General features: G+C 51.0%; 1 protein-coding gene across 1 annotated transcript in view; it reads left to right on the plus strand.

Moving 5' to 3' along the window:
- Positions 1-2017: 2017 nt before the first annotated feature.
- The window catches only part of Kcnk18 (potassium two pore domain channel subfamily K member 18), a 14533-nt gene continuing 3780 nt past the window's right edge, over positions 2018-12770 (plus strand). The window contains exons 1-2 of the mRNA XM_021214962.1: positions 2018-2794; positions 5329-5457. Of these exons, the coding sequence (XP_021070621.1) occupies positions 2539-2794; positions 5329-5457 (385 nt within the window). The 5' untranslated portion in view covers positions 2018-2538. The remainder of the gene's footprint in view (positions 2795-5328; positions 5458-12770) is intronic.

Consider the following 12770-nt stretch of genomic DNA (forward strand, 5'->3'; position numbering starts at 1 on the left):
CTGCCCTTATCTTGTTAAGCCTATAGAAGACCACATGACCTCTCCTCAGGGCAGAATCAAAGGGCTACAAGTAGAAATTTAAGCAAGAAGTAGTTAGTTCTCTGGAGGCTGCCCATGTGGGTAGGTGGCGTCAAATAAGCAAGCCTTGGAGATCTGGCTTTCTCTCCCACCCTCTTCCTGCCAACCTTTTATATGAGGACCTCCTTCCATTCCCACACTCTCCCCTGCCATGATTAAAACCCACAGGATACAAATATAAAGTTGGCTGTACAACTTGATCGTCACACAGCAATTTGATCTTTAGGAGTCAATGCCATGCTTCATGTAGGCGTGTAATTGGCTTCTCGTTACTTGTAAAAGACTTGGTGGGTTATTTGTGCTTGAGCAGCTTGTCCCCTGAACGCCTGTATGAGAGGTGGGAGGACTGGGGGAGCGAGTGGAGAAGAACATGGTGGCCAGGGCCTTCAGGAGAACTGCGCTATTCCTCCCATCCTGGTCCATTCACGTTTATATCAAAAGCTGAACATTGGGAAATTTATAAATTAATTTAATGTCATGCAATTCTGGAGCTAGAGATCCAGTGTGACACTAGTCAGGGTATCAGTATCTGAGGAGGGCCCCCTCTGCTGACCACATCCTCCTGTATCTTGTGACAGCATCCTCACCTGGGAGCTGCTCATTTTACCTTCTGAGTTAGTTCTTCCAAGCTATATATAATGGTGACTAATTATTTTACTGAGAAGTAATAAACTTTAAAAAACTCTTTTTAAAATAATTTTTATTATTACACTATGTATATGGATGTTTTGCCTGCGTGTACGTCTGCATACTACGCACATATAGTTCCTGTGGAACCCAGAAGATTCACTGGATCCTTTGAAGTTACAGACAGCTGTGAGTCGTCGAGTGAGCCCTAGGAATTGAACCCAGGTGCTCTGGAAGAGCAGCCAGAGGTCTCTCCAACCCTGGGAGTTTATTTCTTCATATATATTTTTTAAAAGATTTATTGTTTTTTATGATTATTCTTTTTTATTAGATATTTTCTTCATTTACATTTCAAATGCTATCCCCAAAGCCCTATACCCTCCCTTGCTGTTTTCAGACACACCAGAAGAGGGTGTCAGGTCTCATTTTGGGTGGTTGTGAGCCACCATGTGGTTGCTGGGATTTGAACTCAGGACCTTCAGAAGAGCAGTCAGTGCTCTTACCCTCTGAGCCATCTCGCCAGCACTCTTCATAATTTTTTATATTTATTTATTAGAGAGTGCATCCATGTGCACATGCGTGCACATACCATGGAACACACATGGAAGTCGGAGAGCAACTTGCAGGAGACAGCTCTCTCATTTCACTCGTGGATTTCGGTTGTCAAGCCTGGTAGCATGCACCCTTACCTGCCGAGCCAAGAGGGGCTCTTTTTCTAGTCACCTCAGACAGAAGGACATTGACTCAGCAGAGAGACAATTCTACCCAAGTCCAGGTGGATGGGCAGCTCATAGACAGCTACATCACTGAAGAAGGGTCCCTCTCCCTGGCCTCTGACGTATCCTCAGAACTGGGAGGGACCTTGTGGATGTCTCTTACAGATGCTCTGCTTTCCAGCTAGCAATAGCCGCATAGGACCCAAAAGACAGAGTTTCCTAACAGAGAGAGTTTCCTAACAGAGAATTTGAGAGGACAACTATATTCAAGCCATAATACTTCACTCACCCTGGATTAGAAAGATTTACTTTCCTCTAGAGGAGGAAGAGCTCAATAAATAGTGGGTTCAGGCTAGGTAGATGACTTAGTAAAGTATGTGCCTTGCCAACATGAGTTCCATCCCCCAAATCATCATTTGAAAAAAAGAAGAAAAGGGCAGAGTCTGGTCGCACCTGTTTATAATCCCAGTACTGGGGAGGCGGAGCCTGGGGAGGCGGGGCCTGGGGAGGCGGGGCCTGGGGAGGCGGAGCCTGGGGAGGCAGAGCCTGGGGAGTTGAAGACAGGTGAATGGGGTTTTCAGACCTGCCAGCCTGGTCTATTTGGCAAGTTCCAGGTCACTGAGAGACCCAGACAGGTTCTAGCATTTTGGAAACAGTGGGCCTATGCTGTGCTAATTCTTATTCCTGTTGTCCAGTATTCCAGGTATGCCGGGGTAAGGGGTGCCTGAAGAGTGTTCAGAAAGAACAGTCATTTGACTAAGTATTGAATGCCAGATTTGGTACCTGGAAGCTGAAGCTGCAGTTTCAGAACAGGAAAGGCAGAGCAAGGAACAAAACAATTTCTGAGGTCCTCCCGAAGCCCCCGCCAGAAACTCTGGCGCTGGTCAGGAGGATCAATAACAATTTGGGGCGCTAGCAGGGGCGCCATCCCAGTTGTTTGGATGAGCCAAACATGATGGGTTCCGGCTGCTTCCCAGTCCTCTGGGAAGCTCACGCACCATCCACTTAAGGTTGGAGCCTGGCCATTCTCTGGCCACTCCCACCTTCCTCTCCCAGGCTGTATGCTCCAGCCTCCTCTACACAGTCCTCCTGTCCTGCCCTCAGCTGCTCCAAGAGGATGGAGGCTGAGGAGCCACCTGAGGCCAGGAGATGCTGTCCCGAGGCCCTGGGGAAGGCCAGGGGATGCTGCCCTGAAGCCCTGGGCAAGCTTCTGCCCGGCCTCTGCTTCCTCTGCTGCCTGGTGACCTATGCGCTGGTGGGTGCTGCTCTCTTCTCCGCTGTCGAGGGCCGCCCTGACCCAGAAGCAGAGGAGAACCCTGAGTTGAAGAAGTTCCTGGATGATCTGTGCAACATCCTGAAATGTAACCTGACAGGTAGGTGCCAAGGAGCTGCTACTGCCTCGGAGGTGCCCTGGCAGGAGGATATGAGCAACTTGCCTGTAACATTCTCACTCTTGACAGAACGTAGGCAGATGATTTCCTTGAGTCTCACTTCTGCTCTCTGAGTAGTGGAGAGATGAACAGACGCCCTCCCAGGGGTGCAGTGAGGAAAGTTAGAGCCATCAGCAGGTGCTCTTAAGGCCCAGGTTTACCTTCCTGGCTGTGCCTCAGGCTCACATCAGCCCCACCCGGCCTCCAGGGCTTAGGAGAGGGTTAGTCGCTGGAGATTTGGTGGGTTGGGCGGGATCAGAGGTGCGACTCCAGCTTCGAGACTTCATGGAACCATCCAAACTGGGTTTGGATTCCCCAGGATGGTCAAATTGATTCCTACTTCAATCTGTTTGCAGTGGGCTTTTAAGGGGTGGGGACGGGGGCTGGGACCAGTGATGGCCAGGTTGTTGTTTTAGCTGAGTGGGTGGGATTCATGCGAGCAGGACCATAGCCTGCGGGAGAGAAGGGGAACCCACCTTCTGAGACTGGCCAGTAGTAAGAACCCTTTTCAAGTGGAGATGAGACGCACTAGGTCTCCGCGAGGCGGGAGATGCTCATCAGGCATCCTTAGTCCTGCCCATCTGTATTGCATCCCTTGGTTTGGTTTGGTGGTGCAAAGGAATAATCAACAGAACACTAGAACACTAGAGGTGAAAGACAGTCAGCAGGACAAGAGAAAATAAAAGAAAACAGGAGGAGGAGGAGGTTTGGGAGCCTGCTTCCCCCTGCTCACGGTCCTGCATGGCCTTTGCATGCTGGTGCTCCCCAGGGACATGGTTTGGGGGCAGCTGGTGCTCCCTGGGGACATGGTTTGGGGGCCTTGTCAGCTGGGACTGAGTGAAAGCTGGTCCCAGGGAGCAGAGTCCCGTTCTGTGGAGGGTGCCTCTTTCTTGCACCTTTGTCATAGCGACGGTTCTACTCAGTGGCCAGGGAGATGCTTGAGGTGCTGTTGGGACACTCGGGGCTGTCATAAGACTCCTGTCTCCATCAAGTTCAGGGCTCCCTGAACCAGCCCCCACTTCAGATTCACCCAGGGGTCTGCTTACATCACACATCTCCAAGCTTTCTTCCAGATCCACACAATCAGGATTCCTGAGGCTGGACTGGAAATCTCATTTGTCAAGAGGATCCTGGACACACATCAGCAGGGTGTGCAGCCACGGAGCATCAGGGAGTCAGGGGCTGATCAGTGTTAGTGAGATGGCGTCATGAGTTTTCTCACTTAATCCTCCCCAGGCACCCTGACCTTGGGTAAGAATTGCCTCCCTTTTGATAGAAGCCCTGGAAGGTTGTGTAACTTTCAGAGTTCACATACAAGCCAACAAGACAGGAATTCTATCCCAGGCATTTGCCCTGTAGAGTCTGAGCTTTCCACCAAGCTACACCTCTCAGCAAATGGGGAAACTGGGGCTTAGAAAGCAGCCTTTTGTCTAGAGCTGTAAGGAGTTTAGGTGAGTCTAGATGCCAGATTCCCAGGCTGGTGCCATTCAATTAAAATGAGTAGTGGCTTCCGCTGTGGGCCAGGCTCTGGGCCATGCTCTGAGCCCAGGGACCAAGGCTTTCCATCCCAAGAGACAGAAGCAGACTGAGTTGGGAGCTCTGGGAGCTCATCAAACCGGTGGCTCTGTGTATTGCAGAAGCCAGGGCGTCTTACCACAATCGGCCTCGCTGAAAGCCCTTTGCTTCCAGTTTAGAATTCTGCAAGAGAGACGGCATAGGCTTTTATTCCTCTTTGAAATGAATAAAGAAGGCTGGACATGGTGGTACATGACTGTAATCCACCAGGCAAAAATGGGAGGATTGGTACCATCTGAAGCCAGCCTGTCCTACATAGCAATTTCTAGGCCAACCGAGGGTACGTAGCCAAGACCCTGCCTCAAAAAGTAACAACCGCAACAAAACTCCAAACAGTAATAAAACAAACAAAGCAAAGCATGAAACAAATGCTTCAAATATTAAGAAGCTCTTCAGAGGGTTGAGGCTGCAGCTCAGTCAGTAAAGGGTGGGCTTGGCTAACATGCATAAAACCCCAGTGCCACATAAACCAGCCGTGATGGCCCACGCCTGTAATCCCAGCACTTGGGAGGTAAAGTCGTGAAGATTAGACACTCAAGGATATCTTTGGTTACTATAGCATTGGGGGTCAGCCTGGGCCCCCTTTTTTCCTTAAAAAAGAAATTAGTTTGGGGCTGTGGAAGGAAGAGAAAAGGAAGAAAGGGAGGAAGGAAGGGCTCCCCCAAGACTGCTGAGCTCACACTCAGGCGCCCATGGAACTATCCGACCTCTCAGGCTCCATCGATACCACGGGCAGCTGGATCTAAGCTGTGGAAGTGTTTTCAAGGATGGCTTTGAAAGTCATGCTGCAGTGTTGCTGGGGACCATGGGGGTGGGGTGGGGGGGTGCTGCTCTCCCCTGTCCTGTCACTGGGCAGGACTGTCTGCACAGGTGACCCTTTCATCATTCTGGTCTCTCCCCAGTGGTTGAAGGTAGCAGGAAGAACCTGTGTGAGCATCTGCAGCAGCTCAAGCCCCAGTGGCTCAAGACGCCCCAGGACTGGTCCTTCCTGAGCGCTCTCTTCTTCTGCTGCACAGTGTTCAGCACAGTGGGTAAGCGCAGGGCGTGTCCTGCTGCAAACCACAGCTTGGCTGGGGGAGACATGGGGGCAGTGCTAGCAGGTACTGAGACATCCTTGTATCTGACGCAAGGAACAGTGGTTTCGGGAGCTTCTCCTAGGCCAGGGGTGTGAGGAGTTAGCAGCAAAGAGGGCTGCTACTGGTCTACAGGCCCAGTGAGGGGGCAAATCAGAAGACGGCATTCTTCCGTGTTCAGTGGGTACAGCCCCAATGCCTGGGCAAGGGCCCTGGTGAGCAAGGTGCAGGCCAGACTGTGGTCGTTCTTGTACCATTGACTGAGTGCCCATGTATGAAGCAGTTGGTCCACCTTGCATGCCTAGATCAACTGGGAAGAGGGCAGACGTGGCTCCAACCCAGAGGCTCCTGGGTAAGTTAGGCATGCTCACAGGTGATCAAGTGGGATTTGTGCATGGCAGTGAGGTGCTCCAAGGACCTGAAAGTAGAGAACAGGGGCGGCTGTATCAGCCTTGGGTGGGGGCATCCAACCATGAGAATATTTTAAAGGTCTCTTAGGGGTGGCATTCTGCTGGGCCTGCTGGAGTTTCTAGGTGGAAAGGCAGAGAGGTGGGGTGGTTGGGTGACGAAGACACTCTAGTGCAGTCACACAGTGCAATCAAAGGCCTGAGAACAAACTAAATACCTGGTGCTATAAGGAGGTATATCAGGAGTGAAGGGAGGGGGGAGGGGGAGGGGAGAGAGNTACCTGGTGCTATAAGGAGGTATATCAGGAGTGACGGGTGGGGGGGGGAGGGAGAGAGAGAGAGAGAGAGAGAGAGAGAGAGAGAGAGAGAGAGAGAGAGAGAGAGAGAGAGAAACGCAAAATAAATACCTGGTGCTATAAGGAGGCATATCAGGGTGAAGAGAGAGGAGTCAGGGAGAGGGAGAGGAAAAGAGGGAGGGGGAGAGGGAGAGAGGGAGAGGGAGAGAGAGAAAAAGGGAGAGGGGGCAAAAGGAAGGGAGAGAGAAAGAAAGAGGAAGGGAGAGAAAAAGAGAGAGAGAAAAAACTAAATACATGGTGCTATAAGGAGGTATGTCAGGAGTGAAGAGGGGAGGGAGGGGGAAGGGAGAGAGGGAGACAGAGAGGGAGACAGAGAGAGACTGAGGCCAGGTCATGGGGTTGAAAAGGTTTCACATCCTTAGAACAGGGGCCTGTGCTGTAGACTTACAGCAGGGAAATAGTTGGTTCAGCCTCCAAGAGACCGCTACAGCTTCAACACAGAACCAGGAGGGAAAATGGCCAAATGAAGCTTCTTCAAAAGCCCATGTGGGCAATAATGACAACCTAAGTTAGGACAACGGCTGCGATTGGAGGGCAGGGGAGACCTCCAGGAGCAAGGTCTGGAACATGGGGTGAAGACTCCAGGCTAGCACCGGGATTCTGGCTTTCTGGGTAGGATGTGGGCAGACTGGGAGAGTAGAGTGGATGGGGGCTGGATGCCCAGGGCTGCTGAGAATGTGGACTTAGAGCTGGGCTGAAGGCTGGAACTGGAGAGTGGGCTTCTGACCCTCGGCATCTAGGTGGCAGGTGACTCGTTGGGAATTATGGGAGCTACAGAGGAGGGTGTGGTGTAGCCGTGGAATGAAGCCGTGTTCAAGAACTGGGGTCCAAACACTAGAGTGTGCTTTCTGTGGCTGCAAACGTTTTTACACAATCCAGGTTAAGTCCATGTCTGGTGCTCACAGAGGCCCCAGGAATGGGGCGATTTGAGCTCCACATTCTAAGCCCAGTGAGGTGATGACACAGGTCAAGGTCACACAGCAAGTAGAATTGGTACCTACAAATGGACTTTGAGACAACCTACTACCATTCCCTCAAGGGGCGGGAGGCTGACCCTGTGCATCTGTGAGATGCTTCAAACCTTTGACTTCTGCTCAGGAAGCTGTGCTTATGTGCAGCAGGTTAGCTCAGATTCCTGAGCCCCCCTGAGCTCAGATTCATGGTGGCCCTAGGCAGGGCAGACTTCCCAGAGAGGACAGACCTGGCCATCCGTATCTGGCCTTTGAACTTGACTTGCATGTTCCTAGGATAAGGAGCGATTCCTCATGTAACTGTCATACAGAGGAGGCTCCTTTATAACCAGGGAGGGGCAAGGACTTGAAAAATGGGGTACCTGTCTCAGGAAAAGAGAACTATAAACAGTCACCCATTTAAAGATGGGCTCTGAGCACCCTCAAAGGCATACAGTCTCTTCTCTGAAGTCACACAAACTCCAGGATCCTGAATGACAGAGGGTCGCAGGAGCTGGGGTGTGAATGTGGTCTTTCCTCTGTCATACCTCTTTCTTCCTGTTGTCCCACAAATGCATGACTGTAATTACAATATCCTTGTTCCTCTGGGAAGGGGGTGAGTGTGCATACGTGCACGTGTGTGTGTGTGTGTGTGTGTGTGTGTGTGTGTGTGTGGTTGGTCAGGCCCACAACTTGCTTAGGTGAGAGAAGTATTGCACCATGGAACTCCATCCCCAGCCCTAATGTCTCCACGAATGTAGTTCTTCTCTTGCCCAAACCAGACAGGTACAGTTATCATCCCCATACTCCAGATGGAGAAACTGAGGCTCAGTCACACAGCTCATGTACACCTGAGCCCTCTCTACTTTCTCTCTGTAAACCACTTGTCTCCCCAGCACATAGAAACAGGTTGCCGGCTCCTTCCCTGGAAAGCTTGTCTGATGGCCGACAGGGACAATAGACAACAACCTATGATCCACTAAGCACTAAGAAACACACAGAGAAACAGCCGAGAAAGGGGCAGGTCATACAGATGGGACAGGCCTTGGCTTGGCTTGGGAAGGGTGAGGACTTCTTGTGGACATGGCCTGTGAGTTGGAGTCTGACAGATCAAAGGGAGGGAGCTCCCAGGCAGGAGAAATGGTCTCCGTAAAACCCCAACCTTGGTGGCCCCTTTATGGGAACGTTCCTCTAGGAGAGGAGTCCTCAGGGCTTCCCATAGAGCTAGCCTCCAGGGTTATGGGGGAGACTTGGACTCTATGTCCTAGGCCAGCTCTGAGAGGACTTTAGTAATGAGGGCATGTTCCAGGTTAGGCGGCCTCTGGTCTGGCTGAGTAGCAGACAGGCTGCTGGGAAGGCCAAGCTAGGAGTCAGAGCTCTCATCAAGAGCACGGCCCCTTGCTTAGTCCCTGACCTTCCTGGGTGACCAAAGGCCTGATGTCCTTGTCCTTCAGAAGAACAAGTCCCTATCCTAGGAGGGTTGGACCCACAGGAACTACAGAGATGCCATTGAGTTCTGCCCCTCATGTTCTAGGGTGGCAGACTGTAGTGGTCAGCCATGGATTTTGGAGCCTTCTCACCAGGGCTCAGAGCTGGGTAACCTCTAACACGATGTGGCCCTCTGAGCCTGGTACTGGCACTCATAGCTCCCCCACACTCCCACTAGACTTATCTCTTGGGCACTTGGCAAGGTGAACTGAGACCATATGTCAATGGCAGCTACAACGTTTTCAGCAGTTGCCTGACCACCCGACTGAACCCGTGGGCAAGAAGATAATGTCATCCCCCTGCCTCCATACACACCAGGGAGAGGCTGATGGGAGTACATACAGTTCAGGGCATACATGTAGCTCCCATGACACTAAATATCAGGCTTCCTTCACTCTCTTGCTCAGTGGCCCACAGGGTCCACATTGCTTCTAGACATAAACACATGTAACTTGAAAAGGGCTGACTATCTTATTCTAGAAGCTTCCCATTTATCTTCTTCTGTCTCCCAAATGGCCTAATCAAGAGATTAACTCACTGGGTGGCCAATATCCAATGGATCTACACCTAAGTGGGAGAGGGCAGTTAAAGAAGGACCAGGGAGAGCGGCTGCTCACTGAGACCTCAGCATCTATCTCTACACCTCATGCAACTCACAAGCTCCAAGAGAGCTCTTGCAGCCATGGGTCTGGTTGGAGACAGGCAGGGTGGGTAATGTAGGTTAACAGGTAGAAGCACAGCTGCACAGCAAGGACCAAGTGATCGATAACCTCCATTAGTTCTCACAGGGCCAATGAGTGGGTCCCATGATTGTTCCTGTCCTCAGGATGGCCAGGGCAGGCAGGGCAGTGATCAGTCCCTCTGTTAGCTACCTCTTCTGTTTCTGAGAGGAAGTGCCAGAGAAGAGACACTTAGGGAAGGAAGGGCTGGTTTTGGATCACAGGTAGAAGGCGCAGTCTCTCCTGGTGGGGCTGTTGTGTCAGCAGGAGCGTGAGGCAGAGGGCGACCTGGCATCCAGTCAGGAAGCATAGAACAATGAAAGCTCGCTTCTGCTGTTCAGTGAGGGAGCCATGCTCAGAAGCGTGTTTCCATGGTGATGCTGAATCATTGACCACTGAGATTAACCATCACAAGCCCCAAGCTAAGTCCAGGGATCAGAGGGAAAGAATTATGGTACAGGGGAGAAGCCATCCTGAGAAAGATTCTGGGGAGAAGCTGGGGGCTGAGAGAACAAGCTTAGGTTGTCTTTTTACGCCCCCCCCCTCCTTCAAGAACTTGGTCAGATCTAGACCACAAGTGTCCCTATGGCCACTGTGACCAGATAATTCTCTGTCATAGGAACCCAGCCCATTCATTGTAGGAAGCTATGCAGTATCTCTGTCCTCTGCCTATCAGACACAGGAGCATGGCTCACACGACTGCCCCCCCAAGGCGTCTCCAGGCTTTCCCTGATGGAGTCTGCAGAGAACCACACCAGGCTAGTATAACGGACCAAGGCATGTTGGACCCGTGGAGTCCGCACAACTGAGCAGATTAGCATTCAGCACGATCTGTAATGTCTTAACCCAACCGTTCTCAACCTTCTAACATTGTGACTGTTAATACAGTTCCTCATTGTGGTGATCCCCAACCATAAAGTTACTTTCACTGCTACTTTGTAACTCTAATTTTGATACTGCTATGGATCACATGTAAACCTCTGTGTTTTCCAGTGGTCTTAAGTGGCCCCTGTGAAAGGGTCATTCTAACCCAAAAAGGGTTGCAACCCACAGGTTGAGAAACTCCAGTCTTAACCAGTCAGCTTTTCTAAAACCTTGAGTTTCTCATCTTCTTGCCTCCACTTCCCAAGTGCCGTGACTACAGGCATGTGCCACAGTGCTTATGCAGTGTGAATATTGACCCCAGAGCTTTGTGAGTGCTAGACAAGGACTCTACCAGCTAAGCCATCCCTGCCCTCTCTGATACATACTAACATTGGAGACACTGTGCACACAGGCCGGCAGCCTAGCTGCATATCCTAACCTCCTCCCTATCTCCCATAAACCCCCCTGAGCCCTGAGCCCTACCCCAGACCTATTAGAATCCAGGCCCAGGCAGCCATATGAGCCCTTCAGGTGTCTCTAATGGGAGTCAAGGCCTCAAATCCCTGATGTAGTTGAAATACATTAGCTTGGTTTAAATCTCTGGAAAGCCAAACCACTCCCTATTGTGTGAGTCAATTAGGGAAGCCTGTACCCAAAAGTACCCTGGAAGAGGATGGGGGGAGGGGAGTAATGCCAGTACTGCCTGTGAGCACTGCTCGACAGCCCCTCTGCAATGCTGCTTCAGCCCTGCCTCTCCAACTCACCTGACACCTGGCCCTGGTGCTACAAAGCAGACACCAGATAGGTGTGAGGCTGGTCAGTTCTCACCTGGCCCAGCCCCTGGAATCAGGAAGAGAAATGCCTGGGCTATTAAATACTTGGCAGGCTAAGTGCAGTGGAGTGATTGTATCGGAATAACGAATGCATTATAGGAAGTGATAGTTTTCCGTTCTGCGTTTCAGCATTCGGTAATTGGGGTGGATAGCCCATTCCCTGCACGGGGCTGTGTGCCCTCAGAGACTGTCTCCCAGGGTTCTTTTCTGGGGGCAGCAGATCTTCTGTACCGGAAACATATCTCACCCAGAGGGTCTTAGGAAGCCCACCTTGGGTTGGACATGTTCCTGGGCAAGGTCTTCAGGTGAAAGGTTCAGGCTCTTGTGGGATGCAGCTATGTGACCGTCCAGAGGCCATCTGCCTTATCTGTTTGTGGTCTGTCCATTAAATGTGGGCAGTAATGGAGATTGCCAGAAGTTCTGCTGTGCAGGGCATTTTGAGCCTAAAAGGCACTTTACAGACTGTGCAAGCAATATTAGATTTGATTCTTTAAATTGAAATAAGTTTAACTCCATGCCCTGACCCTGGGAGCTGCACAGGAGAGGCAGTTACTCCTGAAGGGCCTCTTTAGCTTCCGGAAGTGCATGAGAACATGACTCTTGTACCCTATCTAGAAAATGAGGTGCTTTTTGTGTGGGGAACTTGTTCATAGCCTGTGACATCTTTAAGGGCTGAAGGCTCTGAGGGACCCACGTGACGCTTGGACATAGGGTCAGAATCAGATTTGAACTTCCTATCCTCCTGCCTCAGCCTCCCAAGTAATGGAGATTCCAGGCCCTGCTCCAGTTCCTTGGGGACTAAGTCCTGCCCTTTGATTTTGCATCCAAGGAAATCAAGGCAGTAATTCAGAAAATGCCTTGGCTCAGGTCACAGAGCTCATGAGTCAAAGTAAGGTGGCCCATTCTCTCACCTCAACCACTTGCTCCTTTGTGTCCCTTAACTCTGCCAAACTTCTGAATGGGAGCTCACTCAACAAGCAGCCTATCTGAGAGGATTCAGATGTGCCAGCTCTGGGTTTCAACTCCTAGCACTTCTCATGTATTCCAAACTATCTCCCCCCACCCCCTTTTTCTGAGACAGTGTTTCTCTGTGCAGCCCTGGCTGACCTGGAACTTGATCTGTAGACCAGGCTGGCCTTGAACTCACAGAAATCCACCTGCCTCTGACTCCTAAGTGCTGGGATTAAAGGTGTGCGCCACCACTGCCCAGCTGGTACCCCTTCTTCAAGTCCTTAGATCCTTCTTCTCTCCAGAATCACCCCTCTACCCTCCCTCTGGTCAATGTCTGCCAGCCACACTGGCTGTCTTAGACCCTGTTCTGTTGCTGTGAAGAGACACTGTACCAAGGCGACTCTTAAAAAAAAGAAAGCATTTAATTGGAGGTTTGTTTACAGTTTCAGGGGGGCCAGTCCATTATCGTGGTGGGAGCATGGCAGCGTCCAGGCAGACATGGTGCTGGAGGAGGAGCTGAGAGCTCTTTCTTTCTTTCTTTCTTTCTTTCTTTCTTTCTTTCTTTCTTTCTTTCTTTCTTTCTTTCTTTCTTTCTTTCTTTCTTTCTTTTTTGGTTTTTCTAGACAGGGTTTCTCTGTATAGCCCTGGCTGTCCTGGAACTCACTTTGTAGACCAGGCTGGCCTCGAACTCAGAAATTCACCT

Source organism: Mus pahari, chromosome 1, assembly GCF_900095145.1.
Source record: "Mus pahari chromosome 1, PAHARI_EIJ_v1.1, whole genome shotgun sequence".
Taxonomy (NCBI): Eukaryota; Metazoa; Chordata; class Mammalia; order Rodentia; family Muridae; genus Mus; species Mus pahari.